This window comes from Syngnathus acus, chromosome 23 (genome assembly GCF_901709675.1).
Source record: "Syngnathus acus chromosome 23, fSynAcu1.2, whole genome shotgun sequence".
Classification (NCBI taxonomy): Eukaryota; Metazoa; Chordata; class Actinopteri; order Syngnathiformes; family Syngnathidae; genus Syngnathus; species Syngnathus acus.
Genome location: NC_051107.1, coordinates 4831914 through 4854814, shown reverse-complemented (window position 1 = coordinate 4854814; position 22901 = coordinate 4831914). Strand labels below are relative to the sequence as shown.

The 22901-nt window shown below is 46.2% G+C and overlaps 1 protein-coding gene across 1 annotated transcript; it reads left to right on the top strand.

Moving 5' to 3' along the window:
* Window positions 1-43: 43 nt before the first annotated feature.
* On the top strand, window positions 44-22112 carry LOC119117287 (chemokine-like protein TAFA-2). Its single transcript, XM_037243500.1, has 6 exons — window positions 44-445; window positions 13703-13797; window positions 17410-17565; window positions 18954-19078; window positions 19602-19656; window positions 21438-22112. Exons 2-5 carry the CDS (start codon window positions 13704-13706, stop codon window positions 19629-19631), a joined length of 405 nt encoding a protein of 134 aa, XP_037099395.1. The 5' UTR covers window positions 44-445; window position 13703; the 3' UTR covers window positions 19632-19656; window positions 21438-22112.
* Window positions 22113-22901: the final 789 nt, after the last annotated feature.

The following is a 22901-nucleotide window of genomic DNA, read 5'->3' as shown; positions in this document are numbered from 1 at the left end:
GGGGGGCTCTGTATGACGACGCACTGCAATCCGATTACGCGCGCTCCAGACTGCTCATAAAAGTTAGCGCGCGCACACTGGAAGTGTCAGACTGAGCCGAGCCGCGGCGCAACCAACAAGCGGATTCCTCCGTGACGCACCGAGGAGACCACACATGCATCCAAATTCACTCGGAAAGACGGGAAGCGTTCCAAAAGGATTTCTCCCCCCCCACCTGATCTCAAAGCGGTTGGATATTTTCACAAGACACCTGAGGAGAATTCCATCCTCGCAGCGCTGGATGAGATGCCATCAGTGATGCGCTGAAGGACCGACAATCAGAACCGAGAAGAAGCCGTTCCAAGCTTTTTACGCACGTCCGCAGATTTGCAACCCGGGATGTTAGCAGCCCACCTGATGGTCTAAAGGCGTGTTAATGCGTGGCAAGGGAGTGGGACACTTGCAGGTAAGAGCCACACTTTGCATTGCACTCGCCACCTACATTGAATCAATACTGAAACAATTACCGGCAAAATGAGCGTTTAGCTGGTCAAGCCACAGCGAGAAACACTAAATTATTCACTCGCACCTGCAATTTATTAGTTGCGGGGAATTGACTTTTCTTTCTCGCTCTCCGAGCAGAGGAAGCCAACGGCGGATTATTTATTGATGGCAAAGCTGGCTGGCAAATGTAGTTTGATTTGCATTGCAAGTGACAGGCTCACACTTTTGACTTGCTTACTGCCTATGTAAAACGCTTATGCAAATGCAAGCAGTTCTCCTGTAGAGCGCCACAAGTTAACCTGCCTGGCTCCACCCTGGGACAAAAAAGTCGATTCATTTGAATAATATTTCCTCTGGCTACGTGTAGGCGTGTCAAAGCAACGGGGGCTGTAAAAGCCGCTCGGCGCTCCATTCATTTTAATTGTGATTTACCGATTTCACCTCCAGCCCAGTGGTCGCTCGCCTGTAGCAAATATGAGTCCGCTGATGAGGAAATGTGGCGGCGGAGGCGCACCAGACTGCCGCAGCTGCTATACTTGCTGCCACACATATAATAGCCATGATAAATAACAAGCGTGAGCAAATGAAATGGAGAGAGAGAGCGGGTGGGACAATATGTATCCTGGCAACTATTAGTGAGAAGGTGCTTGAATGCCAGCCAAGCTTTCACAACTGTTCTCTTGGCTATTAGGAAAGCACACGGAACGTTAAAGTGTACCCGCTCGCTTCATTTCACTTGTTGCCGTTAGACAAGAGAAGAAGTCAACTGAATTTGAGACAATTTGACTATAATATTGCAATGGGTAAAAAAAAACATGGACGCTAGCGTTAGCATAAAAGGTATATAGATCTGTTTTAAATAGACTCAACATCATTGGTATATTTTGTTTGTTGCACGGTTTGAGAGACTTTTTCATGCGTTCTGGCTCAGTGAAGACTGGGAAAGCTTCCCATCCACAGAACCCCACGAGATCCATCCTGAACGTGTAGGGCAAGTCTTAATTGGAAATTTGTGGCCAGGTGTCCCAATATTTTGGCCCATTTTATGTACTATTCTCAGAGCACAACTGGCGGTCCTGGCGGGCTCCAATTAGCCGGAAGCGTGGTATTAGCAACGGCTCCTTCACTGTGAATGATGAGGGCTTGAACGCCGCGGGCTCAGCGCCTCGGGGCACGCTGGTTCTCATCCAGCTGGACGACACCAGCCAATGTCACCTTTTTTTTTTTTTTGTCTTGCTACCTCGCCAACTGCTCGTCATGCTTCCTTCGCCATCGATACAGGTGACAACGGCAAAGCTGCAAACAGCTGTGCCAAGCAAAGATTTTTAGATTTGGTCCATTCTGACCTCCAAAGTGCTGCCTACTGGATATTTACTCTTCTTTGAACTCATCTCTGCTTACCCTGGTGTGGAAAATCTGAAGAAATGAGCAAAACCACCGGCAACCGGCGGCACTTTCGGAGTCAACTCAAATCATTTTTCCTATTTTCCGCTCGCTTTGCAACAGTGTCTCTAAATCAAGACCAGTCGAAAGTGCTAATTTCCATCGCGGGTCCCTTGGCGGGCAATTGGCGTAATAAACAAGCCAACACATCAGATAAGATCAAATGTGCTGTGAGTGTAAACGCCGGCTGTAAAACAAGCGTAAACACGCAAAGTTGGTTGATTAGACACAGTGGCCGCTCAAGGAGATGACTGACCAGTTTTGTTTATTAAACTCACTTCACAACAAGCAGCCGGTTTGGGAGATAATGAGCAATTCTGGAAAGAAAAAAAAAAAAAAGTCTTCAAGCTGTTTATTGCCACTCTTGTTTGAAGTTAGTTATTTGAGGTGCAGCGGCATTGTCCCCCCCCAAACTACCCTAGCTCCGCCACTGCTTCAAGAGTAAGAGTAGAATTTCAGGGTCTGATTGGCGCCCACTATGCATGCGTTTGATCTAAGTGGGAAGCGCCAATCCACCCGCGTTCACATTCCGTTTGATCTGGAGCGCCCTTCCGTCTCCCTCTGTTTCATTCCAACTAACACCTAATTCACCAGCAGCTCAATAAACTTCAGCTTGGCAGAAATCAAGCACAAAGTCTGACTACGTAAACTCTGGCCACATGACGTGGGGGGGGGCAGCTTGACCTTGGATGTGCCAAGTGAAACCATTTTTGAACAATAGTTCAGAAATGCTGGAAGCGGGTGAACAGGAAATTGAGTCCCAGATTGTTTTTGGACTGGAAGGGTCACGGCACTGCCCAAAAAAAACCCGCAGCCAACAAAATGGAGGAAGGGAGGGGGGGGCACACAAACTACGCTTTTGAGTCTTTGCAATGCCTGAATGGAATATGATGGAGCTGCGTTACACCTGTCTGTCTCTACCCAGCTGGAAAGACGCTTTGATGCACAGATGCGAGCACCCCCTACAAAGATTCCCTCGCTCATTAGAAGCGACTGATGAATATTTGGTTTATTCTTCTCTCCTTTGAGAGCCGGGGGGGCTTGACAATCTTTTTTGTATGACGCTGTTTAAATATTGATTATGACTGTTTGGGATGTGGAAAACATACAGCTTGTGTACATTCAATCCACCACGTGATAACGCTGAGCTACGCGGCTCACCGGGTCCACTCGGCCACGAGGGCATGGGGGGGGGGGGGGGGGTCGGTAACCTAAAGACTTGATAGCGGCCGCCTGTGGCTTCCAGTCTGACCGCTCTCCCCCACTTATCTGGAAAATAAGCCATTTTAATTGCTTACCCACAGAGCCCTATCAGGCCATGTTGTGAGCACCGAGATAAGGGTTACACCGAGTCGGGCATTAGTAACAGGATGAGAGGACCGCAAAAAAAAACAGAGCTGCGGGGTCCCCAGAGTAGCGGGAGTCAGGAAATAGCCATAGCCATCCTATTAATTTAGAACCCGAGATCTAGTTTACCGTCAAGGCACGGGGGCACGGGAGACGGCCGTTGCCCGCCCCCTTCCTAAATCCAGCGACTTTTAATGATGTCTTCACAAGGTGACGAGTGAAAAGTGGAGAAACGGCAACGGACGCATCGGAAAATGACCCCGACGATCGGCATCGAGAAAAATGGGCTCGCTATTAATCCCCGATTCTAATTAATCCCGCCACGGGGGATGCGCCGCGCTGACACCCAGGCAGGAATAATACGGCAAGGACACACAACATTTTGTCACCCCCCGGATGGCAAAAGATGAGTCATTGTGTCGTCGCAAAGCTTGCGCGATCACGTGCGGGATTATTTCCCCCCCCCGTGACGAATCCATCTTGATGAGAAAAACAAAACCGATTCACACTTCTTTAGGCGTGTGTAAAAGCCACACAATGCGGTCCGGATCCAACTCGGTGTTGCACGCTGGCATTTTAACATGATTTGAAGTCAACGCGCGATATCGCCGGCGACTCCTCGCAAAAGGTTTTCGGGGACGGCTGGAGTATCTCACTGTGTATTGTTTTGACCCGCGCGCCCCGCATGAAGAGCTGGTGAGCACAGTGGCTGAGTAAATGTCAGCTCCACTCGGCTTCTAATGAGACCAGAGACTAAGAAGAGCGCTGACACCATCATAGGCTCGGCGCTGAGAGGCTCATTTACATTCTGCCAGCCGACAGCCGGAGTTATGAAGGGGAGATGGAGATGGAGGGGGGGGGGGGGGGGGTGAACACATTTGCTTTTGGCCTGCGGACGTTTTGTGTTTGGTTTTGCGCTGGCCAGAGCGTTGGCTTTGGGAATGCCCCAAGGGGACGGCTCATTCATATTCTTATATTGGCAACGGACACGAGTATTCATAAAACAAATAAATAAAAAATGTTGACCTTGATGGCTGTCATATTAGTGGCTTTCAACTGACTGTTTAGCTAATATATGATAACGACTTCAGTACAGTGGGTATTAAAAAAAAAAAAAAACAGTTCAAGGTTTTTGTGGTATCTAAAAAAAATGAGTAAAAAGCAATCTTATCAATAGCGGAAGTAAAAATAAATATAACTGGGTGTGCACACTTGCGCAAACATGTTTACGTTTTATCTTCCCCTTCTGGAAAGTTAAACAAATCAAATTTCAATTCCACAATCATCATGGAGCAACTTTAAAGTGATGGTGTGTAGACTTTATTTTTATTTTTTTATATTCACTCTAGGCTCAAGAATCAATTTTTGGATTCCTGTCGCTGAGTCCTGTGACCATTAGCTGACTGATGAGACAGTCGGCGCTCGCTGTGCTACCTTTTCCTAGCACTTGAGCCGAGGACTTGTTTGATCGCGGTGGCGAGCCGAATATTTCATTTTCACTCTCTGTCAAGGGCGCTCGGCGAGTCACGTTCTCCGATAGCCGACTTGAACGCGGGGAAGGCCGAGGAACCAATTACGCCGCCGAGGCTCGAGGTGCGGGCGGCTAATTACACGCACACAAAAAAATCCACGCTCACGTCGGCCAGACGATCCTCCATCTCAGTCATCCGTGCCGGTGTTGATGTCGACGTTGCTGAATGTGCGCCACGCTTGGCTGACTTTTTAATATAGTCAGACTATTCGCCATTTCTATCTTTACGCAGGACTGCTTGGCGACGTGTGAAAAGAAAAGGGCACATTTATTGGGCCTTATTAGAGAACACTGGCCGCATTTATGTCCAAACATTCTTTTCAGTGAGATAACCGTGAAAGGCTACAACAGCACAAGTCTCCTCAAAGTGCACATTGAGCAGTAATAAGGCATCGCAATCACATGCGGGCAAGCGGCCGAAACAGTTTGCATATATAACATTGCGCTAATTGAACGGTTCCGACTTGGAGGTTTTTGAAGGAGGGCGGAATGAAGTGTCGTTCAAACTTTTTGCCTAATAGACCTGAGAGTTCCACTTTTCTTGAGTTGTCAAGTTCAGGCTGGAAAATTGGCCAGAAAGTTAAGCGCGAAATGAACTTTAGGCTGACATTTAAAAGTGGTTGGAGGAAGGTAGTAGGATTAGCTGGCATGAAAAAAAAAAATTCTGCCCGTCTGAAGAAGGGGAGAGGATCACAGACGAGAACCGCAAAATATTCAATCACCGTATTTGATAAAAAATCAGATAATCAAACAATACTCTCAGGCATGTATTCTTTATCCTCTGCAATGAATTATGAATATTACCGAGCAGCTGTGACTGTTCAGATGATGGATGTATTTTACTGCCCCCTGGTGGCCAAGGCCAGAATGAGCCATATAAAATGGAAACAAAAAAGTCAATTAATTTCAATTTTACGATTTTACTTTGGTGGTATGCCATAAAAATTAACACCCACCCCCCCCCGCAATATTGCAATTACGATACAATATCGGATTTATTATACATAAGTATTCTGGTGGCATATGTATTTATGTTATAATGACAAGCGGCACTGGTTGCGGTCATCAAAATGAGCTTTGTGGAAATACGTGGAGAAAGACCACAAATCCGCTCACGGTAACTTTTAAGGCCGGCCCGGCATTTTTTCAAGGACGGACATTTGGCACTTGTTGATGTATTGTTGGCTTATGGAAGCTGATCCTGTTATCTACTTTGTGCAATGAGGCAGCAAAAGCGTACGCACACAGCCTTAAACACACTTCTATCCGTTTTGACTGTAAAGCCGACTGAGCAAAGTCTGAGGGTCAGCGGGAAACGGAGTCTGGCTGGCGTTTTTGGAAACGGGAGCGCTGTCGCTGGCGCCACCTACCAGGCCTCTTTGCCTAACCTCATCTTTACGACAATGATTTAACAGCCCGCTCGAACCCGAGAGGGGATGCGGGACCTTTAATGTCAACGTTTGAAGGGACAGGCAGGGGGGGGGGGGGGTTGTAGTTTTAGCAAATGCGAGGAGTCATGTTTACCGTGGCGCTTTTTAAGAGTGATAGTAATGAGCTCCGGGAGACTGGAGCGGGGCGGTCCGAGTCGGCACGCCACCCAATTATCCGCCGGCACCTGTCGAAATGGTTGCGCGTGCGGTTGCGGCCCACCCCAAGCTCACCGCCGCACGACTACAATGACTTGTCTGCTTGCCTCTATCTATATTTGAAGTCCAGAAAGACAAAACACGTTGTTTTTGTTTTTTTTTCATTCCACGGCGCCCGAGGGGCCGCTAACTCCCCTTTCCGCGCTTATTACAGAGCCTGCTCGACTGCGGCGCGTTATACCGGGAGACATTCTTCATCACCGTTGCCACCCCATTTGAGGTCCGACTATTACTCCGGCATAAAAAAGCCCAACACGACGCCACACTTCCATTTTATGTTCTCGAGAACAAAAGCCGCAGCACCAATTAACACTGAAAGGCTTGGTGGCCATGTTTGAGAGGTCATTGGGTTGAGTACTTATTTTGTATTGTATCACGTCGGGGTCACTTAAATGCTGTCTATCTCGCGATATGTACACAAATGATGGCACCAAAAATAGCGAACACTCAGAAAATCGGGGAAATAGAAGAAAATTTAAAATTTAAATAAAAAATAAATTAAATAAATATAAAATGTAGGGGAAATTGAGTCGGGAGTTAACGTTGGTGAAATATACATCCATGAATTGTCTACATTCATATTCGAATCGATGGCGCTCCTGAATATATCCGCATATGTGGCCGACTTGATCTGCGATGTAATAAGCCACGTAAAAGCTAATAAAGTGTCTCTCCGTGGCTCGGAAAAGCAATAACACGGGAGCCGGGCAATCAATTCTCAGAGCGGGTAACGTCACGATATTACACGAGGCGCTATTAAATCTGCATCTTGCATAAAGGCACAAACGAATCATAAGGTGATCCGTTAATACGGGCCAATAAAGTTAAACGCGGCTTGGTTTGGAATCGCTTCGGACGTTTGCGGTTAAATCGCATCCAACGGGATTGGGACGAGTTATAAAAACATCCCGACACCCGAGCCGTGCGTCTTTTCCAGCGTTATTATGCATTTAATTGGCATTTATACGCCGTTAATCTGGGCCCCGGATCGTCTGCGATGGAGGAAGCATATTTTGGCATTTATTGTCGGCCATTACGTTTCCTGGACAAAAGCAGGGACCGGGGCCAGCCGGCGTGCAGTTAATCACTTCAATCCGCACGCAATCTGGTTGAGCCATCTTAGCCAGGCCTGCGGATCCATTAGCCCCGTCTCATTTGTGGGCAGCGCCGCCAGCCCATTAGTCGCGATACGCTCGGCTAGATTTGCGTGTCCTTCCATTTCAGCAAGTTGGCCGAGAAAATGGGAAAAGTTGGGGATTAATTCCAACTAATCCTGCATTTTGCTAGTGGCTTTAATGACTTGTTCTGGCCTCTGACACCCTGAATGGTCATCAGCGAGTTGGTTGACTTTGGATAGCGCTCACGCGGTTAAAAGAAGGAAGAAAAAATGGCTCAGACACACTCGTCTTTACTGGGTCCGGTTTTCTTTTCTTGCTAGTCATCTGAATGTTTTTTATCTTATGACTGACCGGGCGGCAGTCCCTCTTCCGTACCTTCAGCTCAATTCTGTTTTCCCCGCGAGGAAGATTGAACGGGACCGTGGAAATATGGCCTCCGAGGAGCTTCGCCGAGACCCTGGCCCCTCCCCTTCCCACTTCAAGTCACGCGCAGTGCGAATGTGACCGCTGAGGCAGAGCGGCCTTTTCATAGCGCTAATGTCCGAAGCGGGCCCGAACGACCTCAATGAAAGCAATCTAATATCGCAAATTAGCCTGTCACTTAGCCGGGATTATACCCCTCGTGGGGGCCGGCGCTGAAATAACTCGAGCCTTGTTGCTCAGTCATGTAAAACAGAGGAGAGGGATGCAATTGAATATTTAATCAAACAAAACAGAATGTAATTAAATTGATCCCCTCACTTTGTCAGCCTCTTGCTCCGGCCACTTTGGCACCGGCGGGGGGGAAACTGGCGTCGGGTAGCGTGATTGACAGAATAGGGCACCGGGTGCGGGTGATTTGCTCGTCGCGTCGGCAGAGCTTGTCAGTCGTGTCGGTTGTTTGTGTTGTACAACGCAGACGCTCAAGGATATGAATACAACATTCGCACAGAGGCTGCAGATCAGTTTCGAACAACTGTGCACTGGCGGAGCTAGGATTTTTTTTCCTTGGGGGGGGGTACGGCAGGGCCAAGTATATCTAAGGGGGATTGTAAAATAAAACATTTTTTGTTTTAACAAAGCCCAAAAAATGCTGATAAAGATTCACTACATGTTCTCGACATCGGGAAAAATCCGAAACTTCCCAAAAGTCAATTATTTGGCCGGGCCCCTGGGTTGGGCCAAGCTTATTTCATATCTCGAGATGTTGAAGCAGTTACTTGGCTAAAAAACAACAACGGATAATCCAATGAATGAATGAAAGTCAAGCCAAAATGTAGTTGTAGCTGTCATTCGTTATCTGCAGCGCACGTCTTGGCTTCGACATGATTCGCAATCAATTCCCATTCCTACATGGGCCAATCATCTCCAAGAAAGTTGAAAGACCAACGAGCAATACGTCTTTATCTATCACACGAGTGACATTTCAAGCAACCCGCAGTGAACTTTTCCATTGAGCAGTTTTTCCTTGACGAGGCGCCGCGCACACGTTGACATTTCGACTTCCATTCGGAGCTCCTTAGCGACTCCTTTAATTACCTCTGCGACTCCGACTCACTGTTGGAAAATGTTCTGGGCGCAAAATTTCAAGCAAGCACTGAGCACGCACATTAACTGAGATCTTCAAATCATTCCACGGATAACCCGACTTTGCCTCACAATGATAAATTGGCCCCACGGCTTGTTTTTTTGTTTGTTTGCGTTTTGGGGAGGCCCGACGGTTCCTTCGGCTCATATCTTAAATCACTGTGGGTTTTTACTGCCAGCTGAAAATATCCAGACAGGATGTCATGGTGTATAAAGATTTTACGTTGGTGACTCAAAAGCATTTACGCTTATCTCGGGCCATCTTGAGTTTCGGCTTCTGTATGCAAACTACGCAAAGTGCGGCGTAGACTGCACGTCCTTGTCAAACGGACCGGGCGGGAGGCATCAAACTTGGCATTTGGTGATGATAATTGGCTAACAGAGATAGCATAGCTTAGGAGCTAATTACAGATCGTCATAATTGCCTGTCAACGTCCCTCCTGTTGTCGCCGTGGAACGAGTGAGGGGGGGGGGGGGGGGTTCACCGCACGCCTTAAAATAGATTTCCCTCGTGCCCCAACACCTCACGCTTCACCTTTTGCTTCTCATCAACGCAAGCGACAGCCGGCACACTGCCCCCCCACCCCCCCATGGACCCCACCCCCTCCCACCCCCCACAGTTATTGGCTGCGGTAATCTGATGTGGGAATTCGGGGGATTCCGATCACACGCAGTCAAAGTGCACACATCTGAAATCATTATTTTGTCACCGGAACAGAACGTAGATGAGAAAGTCTCTGTGTCCTCCAAGGTGCCAAAGTCCTCTTTTTATAGTTTTATTGTCAAATTTGTTATTTTTTTTTTTTATCTTTCTGCCAATAGCGGCCTGCCGTTCATTCGATAGGACCGAGAGAGTTCGCTAAAGATTTTTAGGATTAAATTGAACACGAAGGTGGAGACCGTTTGACGAAGGCGAGCTCTCGGGTAGCGTCTCGCTGTTTTGTTAGGGAAGGTCGCCTTGGTGGTTAAACTCTCGGAAAAGGGCACGCGGCGCCGGTGTCAGTTGACAGCTTCTTCGGACCAAATGGGATGGCAATTAATTTTCCTTTCATATGCGACACGGGCGGTGCGCCGGGTGGATGGATGGCGGGCAGCGTTGCCCCGCGGCAAAAATTTGCTTGCATCAAGCATTTGACATTTTGCCGTAAAGATGATGACACCTAAACAATCTGATTTTTTATTTTTTTTTATTTTAAATTGAGCTAGTTAAAGTACTCAAGGACTTGTATAGAATGTAATCCTGTTACCTACTGGCCTGGCATGCACATTGCGGTCTTTTTTGCTGGTCTATGGGAATGGGATGTATTGAGGCTTGCTCAAAAATATTCTGATCTCACATTATTATAGGAAAAGATAACATCTAATCGGGGGTAAGAAAGCTCGTCCTTGCAGACCGTCCGTGCATTGATTTGCGATGTGACGTCTGGGCACTGATACGAATAGTCATCCGGAGATAATCAGATACGAGCAGCGGATCACAAGCGAAGGCCCGAGGAGTTGAGCGAGGCTCTTTTGAGCGGGCCGCGTCCCTCTCGTCGCGTTTGCCGAGCGACCCTGCAGGCTGGTGTGTAATGATTTGATTAGCAAGCCATCAGAGCGATGCGTTAAAGCATCGCTCCTTTTCTAGACTGGAGGTCACGCTTGAGAAAGCGCCGTGACAGCTGTCTCGTCTCGCCGTCGCAGCGAGTCGACACGTACGTGGCGGCTTCGGGGCTCGGCGGAGGCGGGCGACAAAGCGCCGGGCCGTTGTCTGGAGCGCTTCCGTCCTTGACTGTCAGCTGGGAACATCTGTGTTTTGGCAAATGAGCCATGTTTGTTCTCAGATGGAGCAATCGTCTCCCCGCAGCCGTCCGAGGTGACAGTCTCAGTCACGCTCCGAGTAAAGAGTGAGATAGAAGACGGAAGGGAAGGAAGGGGAGGAAGTAAATCCCTGTGTCGAATCCGGCTGCGGAAAGCGAGAAGGGAAAGTCCAGCTTTTTTTCGCCTTCTGCACCCGCCACGCAATCTCGGGGATACTGCGGATTACCGACTCGCCTTTGCGCATTCCCGCCGTTTTGATCCCCCCTATTGAGAGGGGAAGCGAAAATTGAATCTTACACTTTTTTAAATGTTTACTGACTTGAGTCTAAAGCGCATGAGGGTTTACGAGTAAAGCTGATTTGCAAGCAAGATATTTCCAGAAAGCGTGTCGCGCTCGGGAGGAAAATATCACTGGAAAGAAATGGCCGCCACACTTGGGTTCATGTGTTGAGCTTATCAAAGATGACAGTCCAGAATCAAATATGGACGCATAGTGATTATCTACAATAGAACCTAAACACTACCGGATATATTCAAATACATCCCCAGAAATACTCCCTCAGAATAATCTAATCATAAAAACGACTTTTATTTTTGCTCGAAATGTCTTTCCAGACTACCAAACGCAGGCAAAGGAATGAATTCCCCAATTTCCTCATCCTTGACAAACACCTTCTATTATTAGGCCAAGGTCGAACGCGTCCGTTTCTGGCTAATGAAAAACATCAGCGCGAGGAAAAACGGGTGACACAAATGGGACAACAAAGAAGGAAAGAGGTCAAGGCTCCCAATTCGGTGTGTTGGTCCACAACCAAATAGCTTCAACTCACTTTGCTCTTAAAGGCACAGTCTCATTAATGTTTCAGTAGACAGTAACCATTGCCTTCTCTTTTTGATTTAAGAACGTGAACAATGTGACGTTTGTTCCACCAATGTCGACGCGTGCGCAAAGCCTCATTCTGCTGCCGGACGGGAATGAAAGAAGGCGATCGCAAAGACACCGGGGATGTTTTAGCTTCATCCGGCGTGAATCATATCACATGGTTGACACGTTGAAAGGAAATCCGACATCTACAATGCAGCTAATCTGTGACTAAAGGATAAAAGTCCAATCGCCACATGAATCTGAGCACGAAAATGTTACAGAGGCAGAAGCAATGAAAACAACCTATTATTCTCTATGGAGGTGATGATTTGCATTTGAAAGTTCCCGACAAGCACAGTTGACAATGTAGAGCGGGGGGGGGGGTTGCTTCTACTGGCAGCAAAAGGAATAAAACACTTATGTTAATTACTCTTTCTATTCAACGTGTGCGCAAGTAATTTTCTCATTTGGTTGCCATTGTATTTTTTGTCAATCATCATCACATGCGCAACGGCGCTGATGGAATATTCGACACGGGAACGGTGTTGTTGTGCACTGCAGCGGCTCCTATTCATTCCGTGTTTACCATGTTACGTTAGCTCACCGATTTAGCTCAAGGAGATCGGCGGGTCATCAAAAGTCAAATGAATTTCAAAGCTGCGGCTTCTGCTCGACTGTATATCCAAGGATCGGGTCATTTCCTGTTTGCTGTTGTCTTTTTGGGCTATCCTAACAAAGGCGGTATTGCAAGGTCGAGCTCCAAAGCGCCAGGAGTTCTACCGAAGCTGCAGCGACACCAATGACACATTCAGGGACAATGGCGAGCCGTTTGTAGAATCGCAGCCCGGCCGGAGATGGGCCGCCATCAAATGATGGCGCTGGGCGCAGGCCTGTACTTTGTCACCGATGACCCTTTTTTCACCGAGACTCTCATTGACCGAGCTGCAAAACACCGGCTATAAATCTGGACGTGTGAAGGTGAACGTCGACGGCCGACCTGCTTCGACCAATAGGAAGCTATCGCTATTATTATGGTGCGATCTTTGACACGGCGTTCGATCTGGCGTCCGGTGAAATGTATCAAAAGAAAAATCAGCTCACGTAGCACTCCGAAATAATTAGCTATGCAAATAACACGAGAATCCCTCCGAGGTTCAGACAATCTATATGTCAATGAGCGCGGCCAGATAAGAGGCGGGCGTTGGTAAGTAAGGCATCAACGCAGCTTGTAACTTTGCACGCTCGCACCATTCGATACCGAGCCTCTTCCAGTAATTACTGCGCTGCATCCCTTTTTTTTTTGGGTTTTTGCGTTTGAAACTTGATCGCTGTCTGTCAAAGATTACGCACGGCGTGCCAGATGGTTTAGGCGCGGCGGTCCGAGTCGTACTTCACACTTACGTTAGAGGGCAAAGATAATTGTGGCGAGTCGTTATTGAAGCCTTTAGCCTTCTGTGCGTTTTCGTTTGGTCACCAGGATTCAGTCGTTGAACTCCAATCGGGCTGAGCAATGGATTTGATTAATTAAGAATTTGACGAGCGGATGTTATTGACACGCCAGCTAATTGTCAAACTGAACATACAACAAAAATATTCACACTTTGTAGGAAGAATTTGTTTTCATCTAAATCGCTAGCTTAAAGCTAGCACAGAATGATAAAGCCGATTAATCGGCTATTAAAAATTAGCATTTGACATCAATACTCACAACCTTTAATGAATGATCTGTGATCAAAATATATATCTTATTTTTATTACGATTATTACCCTTGTGACGATTTTCTGGTTGTTCTTTGACGTTATATTCGATGTTACGTTTTGACGGGTGAATCAACACTTGAAATCTCAAACGATGGCTATTTTTTTTTTTTCAATTTCACAACGCACTGTTTCCATTTGCCAGGATGAGTGAGCGACACGCGCAGGTTGGAAGCAAAGGGCTCTTACTGGTCATGGTGCTCGCTATCAGCCTCTGGGACATGTCGGAGGGCGCGACGGGTGAGTACATTTGCCGTCGTCCTCCTCAACACATCGCCGTGGAAACCAGTCGGTTCAATAAAAAAGCCATGCCGGCGTTTTAATAAATATACAAGCATAACATTAGCACAATCTTAAATTTTGTTTTGGTCGCCAAATCCAATTGAGCAGGGTGACTTTGCCCTTAATTATTCTAAAAGTCAAAGGGCACTTTGGAGGATTTTCATTCAGCCTCAGACGTATTGGGATTAGACACGGCCGCGGAACGGCGACTCATCTAAAAGAAGGAACGTAAGCGTGTGCAAATGGAGCCATGAAGAAAGCTTTATATTCCGCGGCGCATGCTTAAAGATTAGCAGGGAGCAACGGCCTCAGGCTTCCGTGTTGCTTTTACTCTTCGGATGATGGGGGTGTTTACATTGATATGTCAATCATATCCAGTATCATCTATAGACAAGAGGTGGGAAGTTTTAGGACTATTCACGAGACTCAACATCTAACGATATCGGAGAAAGCTCAAATCAAAACACAGCTAAGCGACGTTAGCTTCACAGTTTGCCTCAGTGTGATGAAACCGCCAAAGACCGCTAAGCTACGTTAGCTTCACAGTTTAGCTCCTGGTCAAACTATAAGTTAAGACAAGGTGACAACAAAAACGCTCTTCTGGGAGCTTGTTGAGTTGTCATCCATCTGTTTACCGGGCGACCGGACGCGAAGAAGTTTTAAACACGCCAACGGTGCTTTACGCCACACACAAAAAAAAACCCTCTTTTGGTAATCTGAGCTAATTGTATTGAGTCCGACTCCACTCAATCCCTCCCTCGTTAATTTAAGAGTGTTGTCAAGCTTTGTAAACCCGGCGAGATCAATTACGGCAAGTTGGTAGGACTGCAAGTGGAGGCCGAGCCACACGTTTGATCACCGGGCGGCCGCGTGTAATTGGTGGCGTGCGGGCGTCGCTCCTTGCGGACGGGATGTCCATTTGCGAGCGTGGTAGATACGCACCTCTCTCGCCTTTGTCGACCAATTAGGCGGCGGCGTGCCTCTTTGATGTGCTCGCCTTTGACTGGCGGGGACTCGCACTCGCGGCGCTCATCATTTGAGCGGGAAGTGGATGCGAGTAATCTCGCATGCTATTTCTCTCTGATAACCATCGCGGCCCGCTAATTTCCCTTGTGCCTTGTGTCTGTGTCTGTAAACCAGTTGTAATTCAGAGCATGAAACCAGCCCAGCACAAATCCAAAACAAGGCAAATTAATTTGTTCCCCGAGAAGAAAGAATGGAAGGAAGATTTCCCTCTTTGCTGAAAAATAGGTCAAATCGATTCAATGGAGACCTAACTGAAATGTTGGGGAACACGTGTGTGTGTGTGTGAATGATGGGATTTTTATTTTTTGCTTTTGTGTGTTTATGACTAACGCGACTTTGATCACATTATACTCGACTACCCCAGAAAAATCAAATCTATCCTTTAATCAGGATTGAGTTGAAGTACTCACATTGACGACTGAAGTACAGGAATTCCAGTTTGTTTACAAAAATGAAGTCAGCTAGTAAGTTATTTTTTTTAATTTTTGAGCAAAGCTATTAAAATGTAAATGATAAATATACATTTAAAGCACTGCAGTAATTTTAAAACCACCAATTTGCCATACGATACAAATAAAACGGCGGGATATTAATTATGCATCGTCTTGCATTCTCGTCTTTAACATTTATATCAATTTTATCACCTCGAGCAACACTTACCAATATTTGTTCAATATGAGCATGCATCTGTGAATTATTCATAGCACGCGCGGCACAGACAATTCCTCTGCATGAGCGTCGTAAATGGCACAAAACAGTGTTTACGATTCCATTATCGTTCCCATCAGTTCCTGTGAACAATGCAAAGTTGGCATCATTTGCAGTTTCCTCGCCCTCTCCCGAGACCAAACGGCACGTACGCCCAGTATTTTCAGCACAACGTGGCAAAAAAAAAAAAAAAAAGAAAACAACTCAATGAAAGCAATCTCGGTTCAAGGGAATCAGCGAGACGCCTTCCTTGTGAAAAAACAAATACGTTCGCGGTGGGTATCAAGTTCACACTGCAGGTACTTCTTGGATGCGATCAAAAGTGGAGTGAGGGCACGTCAAAAAAAGGAAAAAAAGCTGAGTGAAGAATGAGTCACAGTGACTCACGCAGCGGCATTTGAATTTCACTTTGACGGAACTTGAAGCCAAGAAACGGTTTGGTCTCGACTTCTAAATCAGAACGAAAAGGAGGAACTTAAGTCGTCGTGTTAAAATGAATACTTTGCATTCCCGGCGCGGAATGTGGCCGAAACACAATTTAGCCTTGCACCTAATCATGTGACTTCCTTATACATCATGATGTGAACATTAAAATGCATTCCGAAGCCACGCCGCAGTTTTGCCTCGTCAGCGGTCAAACCGGGCATGACAAGCCGGGCCATCAAACTTGTTGCAGGTGGTCTTCCTAAAGTTACAAAACGCTTACTCGCGCTCTGCCCACCGAGGCGTGAAAGACAAACGCACCCGCGGCAAGTCGAGCGGCTTAAATGTTTGCTCGACAAGCGTTGCCAGAATCTCTCAAAAGGACGCGCTTCACGCTGAGAGTCTGCCGCGCAGTTCCCGATTGGATACGGGAGCTCTTCTCGGATGCCCGCTCTGGCGTTTGAATGTATTTGCAAAAAAAAACGAGTTTGGAAATGCAAATGTACAAGTGCCCACTCGGTGATGAAAATTTCAGCAGACCTCACATTCAGATGAGATCATCAATTGGATGGATAAAAAGGTTCCAAAAAAAAAAAAAAAACACATATCAGGGTAACCGGATACTTTAAAGTTCCGAAGCGGAGATAATTAGGACAGCGATCGGATTCTTCAGTTTATTATGGCGGAAGTATCTTCAGAAAGACGCCTCATGAAAATGTCACAAGCAGTTAATAGAGGAAGGAGCCGTTGAGGCTTCTAAATAATTCAGACAATGGAGCGTGATCTGGAAATTGGCTCCAAGTTCTGCAGCGCTGCACTTTTGCCGTTAGCATATCGGACCGGCGCTCGGGCCGGAATTGCTTCTGTTCTACAGTTACTGACTGGATTAAGAAAAAAAGATTGGTTACGTCAATTGCGCTTACTTAGAGAACTCCTAAATTCATAGAGTCACATAATCAATGAGGAGCGTTTCCCTGGCAACAACCACGCCGCTCATTTCTCCCCCGACCTCATTTAAGATCAATTGACTTTATTGCGTATCGCGGCTTTCCACGGCACGGATTAGCCGCTCGACTTTGCCGCTAAAGACCTGACGAACTGTCGGCGGCGTGATGGATGCGCAACTATTACGGGGAATTACAGATGGTAGCCATTTTTTATTGAATGACGCTTACAAGAAAATCGGGCCTGGTACGAGGGGAGAGTCCTTAAAAGAAAATGGCCTGTCTCCTTTGGTGAGTATTAGCACGGCGCCAGATGAAAGAGGTGTTGTAAAGGCCCGAGAGAGAAGCTATTACGGGACTCAATCCAAGGCCATGAGTGGAGAGTAATAATTTACTACACAGCGTAGGATTAAACACTGATTGTTCCTTTTTTTTTTTTCTCTCCTCCAACCTCTCTGTCTCTCTCCAGCAGCGCAACACGTTCCCACGGGCACCTGCGAGGTGGTCGCCTTGCATCGCTGCTGCAACAAGAACAAAATCGAGGAGCGCTCGCAAACCGTCAAGTGCTCCTGTTTTCCGGGCCAAGTGGCCGGCACCACCAGAGCCGCCCCCTCCTGCGTAGATGGTACGTTTGCCACCATTTACCCGAAGTTTGTTTTATAATCGAGTGAGTGGATGATTTATAAAGGGGCGGGGCTAGTCTGGTGAGTGACGTGGGTGTCAGAGTTTAAAATGGCTGCTTATTATGTGTTTGTGTTCTTACAGTTCTTTGAGACTATTTTTTTATCACTCTGTCTTTAGTCTACTGACATTGTTCCAAGCGTGGCAAAAAATAACTTTAATGCACAACTTAAAGTACTATATCAGCTCTAATGGTTTCCTTTAATGACGAACGTCTCTTAACATGCTAATGCGTCCGACCTCAAGCTCGGCACAGGCGGCGAACGACTTGGCTTTGGTCGAGCTTTCTTTCGAAACTCCGGATCCAATTGTGTTTGACCTATTCCTTGACATTTTAGTATTGACATTTTCTGCAAATTAGAGCTGGGAGACACCGGCTACAGTTTAGCGCTTGGCGGGTGTTCTCAGCAAAAGTGACCAGCACTTAACCTTTTAATTATTCCTTTTTTTTCTTCGAGATGGAATTACCTTTAACTGCGCTCTGCGTGAGTCTGCCTCCTCCCGATAAATCATCGCACGAGGCTCCGTCTGCGAGTAGGGCTTCGAAAATAGCCGCTAACTTAAATTGTTAAAACATTCATCGTTAGCTCACTGATATATTGAACGCATCCGAAGCGCGTCGGCCGCCGTCTCCGATTTCAAACGAACAAATTTACAAACATTTTCGACTCCGTAAGCCAGCGCTCGTTATCGTCTTGTTAATGAACGAGTTCAAGGTCAAAGCCATTGGCGGGTTTCTCTCGCGGCCGCAACGAAAATAAATGACTAAACAACGCACTTCCAGATGTTTTCAGCCATCATCTTCACATCATTAAGCGTTAACTGAAACACACGCAATGGGCTCTTTGTTGTTATCATTTGACAAGGAACCTTTTTTTCTTTTTTTTTTTAAACAGCCATCTGCCCGCCATTGACCCTTCGTACAATTTCCACCGCAGTGGTGCTCGATAAGCTATAAAGTGTGTGTGATACAAATTGATTTCGGTATCATTTCGGTGCAGTTTACCCTATCGCGGCTGCGGTGTTACGCGCAGATGATAGCAACCATCATCCCCCGCTAATGCTAAATGAAGGGGATGTGTAATATCAATAATGGCTTCTGTAAGAGGCCACGCCGCCGTTGGGGCGGCAGCTTGATTCCGCGTTCAAGAAGGTTGAAGCGGCACATCTCATCGGACTCCTCGAGTGTACGGATGCTGCCACCCGAGAGTCTCATTTAGCAAAGTTGCAAAAATTGCATTTCATTTGTCGAGGAAAACGGATTTAAGATCCAGCTCACCTTTGACCCGAAAAGCCGTCAGCCTAAAAATGAAGTGTCAACGTGTCTTCCAGCCTCCATAGTGGAGCAGAAGTGGTGGTGTCAGATGCACCCGTGCCTTGACGGCGAGGAATGCAAAGTCCTTCCCGATTTGAAGGGTTGGAGCTGTGCAACGGGGAACAAAATCAAAACCACAAAGGTGAGATTCCGGGCCGGAAGGCACGTCCGTTTAACTTGTTGAATGTGACCTTACGCGTGCTCGGACAAAGTCAACAATCTTCTCTTGTGTTTCTTGGGGGCCACGGCGGGTTGAAAACGAGCTAATGTTTGCAGTGGAGCCTCCGGGGGCCTCCAATCAATGGGCTGCCATGTCTCCTTAGCACTTTGAAGACACTTTGATCACCTCAACTGGCCAACGACTCGCTCCAATTACCTGCTTTTAACGTTGTAACACGACGCCCGTATCCTTCAGCGTGTTATGACGAGCCATAGACTTCGCTTTTGTCTCTCTTCATGTACTTAATTATTTAAAGTGTCCACACCACACCTGCCTGGAGCTGGCAGCCTGGAGCCTAGGGCTATTGATTCGGTGACATGTCGGGATAGATACATACTGGGTTTTGTCGCGGAGAATGCAGAAGTTTGGAATTATAATAATTAGGTCTGAATTAATGTTTTTCTTTTTTTTTTTTCCTTTTTATTAACATGGAATGATGGGGAAGATTTCTGCCGATAGGGACCAACTTTGGTAACCACATACTTCACCAGGGACCCCAGGTGAGATATTTTGCTGTAGCAAAGCATGCTGTAGCATTTGTGACATTTTACATTTTCAGTGCGGCGCAAACACTGAGTCATAAATCTGTCATCAGTCAAATACGTCATAAATCAGATTACAAAAATAATGCAAACTAATATGTAATTATCAGCAGCGACACGATAAAAAAATCAATCATTTTGATTCTCATGCACCACCGTCTTATTTTCAAAGTCTCCGACCTGCGCTTAACTGTGTCATTACGACAGTTACCATAATGATGAGTTGCGCTTATATTTGCTTCTACGCCTGTCCATCAAAATGCCAACGGCTTGGCGGCACAAAAAGCGGTTGCACGTCTGTATATTTGAATCGCTCGCATCATCCGTTAAGTGTTTACAGAGTCGAGTTTGCAGTTTCTCAGCTTTCCAGTTCCCGCTGACATTCCAGGTATATTATGGCCTAATAATCCCGCCTGCAGCTTTAAAAGTGCCTTATTATCATAAACCCAGTTGGTGTTGCAGGCAACACAACGGCACAAACACACACCGCACACCTGCTGTCTTAAATCTTGAAGCCAGCCACACTTCAGACACAGGGTGGGAAAGAATCTTTTATGCGTTTAATTAGCACGTGTCAGACATCTTAAAACAGCGCAACAAGCTAACAAGAGTTTTCTTTCTGTATTTATAGTTGTGTGTGTGTGTTTTTTTTTAAACACTCACGCAAGTGGTTTTAATAATCATTTGCACACCACGGCGCACGCTGATGATTAGCATCTAGGCCTTTAGTCTTCGTTAGCTGCAAATGACTCCCAAATTAGCCTCGCATTCGTGGCAGACACAGTTAAGGATCTAAATGACAAAAACAACATTTAATGCGTAGTAGCTAGATTGAGGCGGAGAAATGTTTTACTTTTATTAATTTAGCATTCCCCCCCCCGCCCCATTTATAATCGAATAAAAACTACAAATACTTTTGACATTTATATTTAAAAAAAAATGCAAAGTTGGGCCTCCCTAACAAATTGGATGATGGCTTCTTGGAGCCATTCTGATGGGAGGTTTGAATCGATGGAGGGAGCCGTCACAAAAGGTTGCTCTGCACCCTCCCCTCCCCTCCGGAATGTTCTTTCCTGGCGAGAGCGAAAGAGCTGCCAGTCAGCCAACTCAGACGGCCTGACAGGCAATTTAATCTGCGCAACTTCAAGTCGGGAGCGTCCAACTTAGCAGCATCTTTATCCCGAGCGCGGAAAACATTCCCACCTTCGAAACAGGGGTCATTGAGTTCACCCCTGCCGATGCCGCCGATCCTCTTTGGGTGGCTCAAAGAATTTAAAGATGAAGCGCAAAGGGGGAAATGAGAATTCCAATCAGGCCGCTGTTTGTTTCACCTTCTGCTCAGATGATGCTCTCGTCTCCCTTTAGTGCGCATAAAGAAAGTCAACTGGAAGAATATTAAATGGCCTCAAGAGTTAAATAATGTCAATTGTTTTTTTTTTTTTACCGCTTTGCCAATATTTTGTCAGCAAGTCTTATGACTTCTTCTTGGATGTTTTTTTAATAAAAGTGGAATCTTAAATCTGCAACGCTCCTCGTGTAAGTTATCGCGACACACATCTCTGCAGTCTCCACTAAAAGACAATTCGATGCGAGTGTAATACGATTCGGAACTGGTTCGATTTTTCTCACACGTAACGATTCGGTTCGATTCAGCGGTGTTGCGATTCGAATCAGTGTGGAGCGGCTCAATCGTTTTCTACATTTATTTCGATTAATATGTCATGTTTTCCCCACCACAGGTGAATCAAAGGAGAAGAGACTTGATGCAAAAAGACTTTTCTGTAAATAGACTGCCGTGACTCCTCGGAAAAACGGAATCCCTCACAAACTGTATCGGACGTCCAATCATAGAAGTGGATTTCGATTGGAGGACAAAAGGATTTGCTCTCTTATGCCGTAACTGCTTGTAGTGGATTACAATGGTGAACTTTGCCTAAATGTTCAATTCTAGAGTCATACGTCCTTTACGGGTTTTGTTTCTCGGGCCAGACGTCAGTAGCGTGATGAAAACGACGCAGATATTCAGGGGGATTTTCACAAGCGCCCCTGCCTGAAACGTTTGATGTAATTACGCGACATGTTTCCGTTCTACATTTAAAAGTAACTTAGCGGGGGAGAAAATTCAATCAAAATGCGCATCGGTGGAGTAATCGCTGAGTCTAAAATCTTTATAACCAGCCAGCAGCAGATAGCAGAAAGTCGTTTTTTTTTCCCTTTGTTTTGCGAGAATACATTTTCTGGCAGCTTCTGCGATTTTTTTTTTTTTAATGTGTTCTATATCAGATCCCCGTCTGAAATTTGACTAGTGAAGAAAAAAAAAAATCCAGAGTGATCAACATTTACATGACTGTTTTCAACCGAAATAGGACATTGTCTGTGATGACATCAGTAATAAACTGTGGTTGTGTCATTGATGACTATTGTTTTACATATTCGAGATGCGAGTGTTATGATTATCGTTGGCTGAAAAATAAGAACTGTCTATATTCCATGACTAGAATTAATTATTTTTATTCGATTTGTCCAGTAATATGCTGCTATGTGGTTTAATTTGAGAACGGAGAGAAGTGCTTGATTTTCCATCATTCTGAAGTCTCATTTTCTACAATTGTCAATTTTTTATTCTAGCGACCGAGAAATTAGTCCAATTATTCTCACTTTACGGGATTTTTCAGGTAATTTTCACCTCAATGCTATTTTTATTCCGCCGCACCTCTTTTTGTGCGGCGCACCTGCTGTGTTTGCCAATTGCCGCGTAAATGCTGCATTTAAAAATAGCGCACGCGTCGTGCCTCTTGTGAAATTGGAAGTCGGACGCGCGACTTTTGACAGCTGCAGAAGAATCCCGGGGATGATGCGGTTGAGTTCAATCAGCTGCATGGCTGTCACGGCAAACAGCCCGAGCTTTACCAGCTTGTCACCTCTGAGGGGACACCCATGATATCAAATCTGGAGGTTTGCAGCTCTTCAGGAAAAAAGAAAAAAAAAAAAAAAAACGTCTGCCGCCGCCGCGCCACCGCCGCTTGGATGGGAGTGAGTCGATTTGAAATGCACACACTATCATCCCGGGCTGTATCCGAGTTTCTCCGCCGGAAATTGTCTGCCTTCCACCGGCGGAGCGCCATCCTGTCAGTGTCACATTGACCTCCCGTGAGCCCAATATTTTCTTTAAAAATGAATCAATCCTTTGAAAAATGACTTGA

Excerpts from the sequence above, each read along its gene's own strand:
- LOC119117287 (XM_037243500.1), top strand. The coding sequence starts at position 13,704 with ATGAGTGAGCGACACGCGCAGGTTGGAAGCAAAGGGCTCTTACTGGTC. Across the intron at positions 13,798-17,409 it reads CATGTCGGAGGGCGCGACGG|CAGCGCAACACGTTCCCACG; the intron begins GTGAGTACATTT and ends GTCTCTCTCCAG. Across the intron at positions 19,079-19,601 it reads ACAAAATCAAAACCACAAAG|ATTTCTGCCGATAGGGACCA; the intron begins GTGAGATTCCGG and ends ATGATGGGGAAG.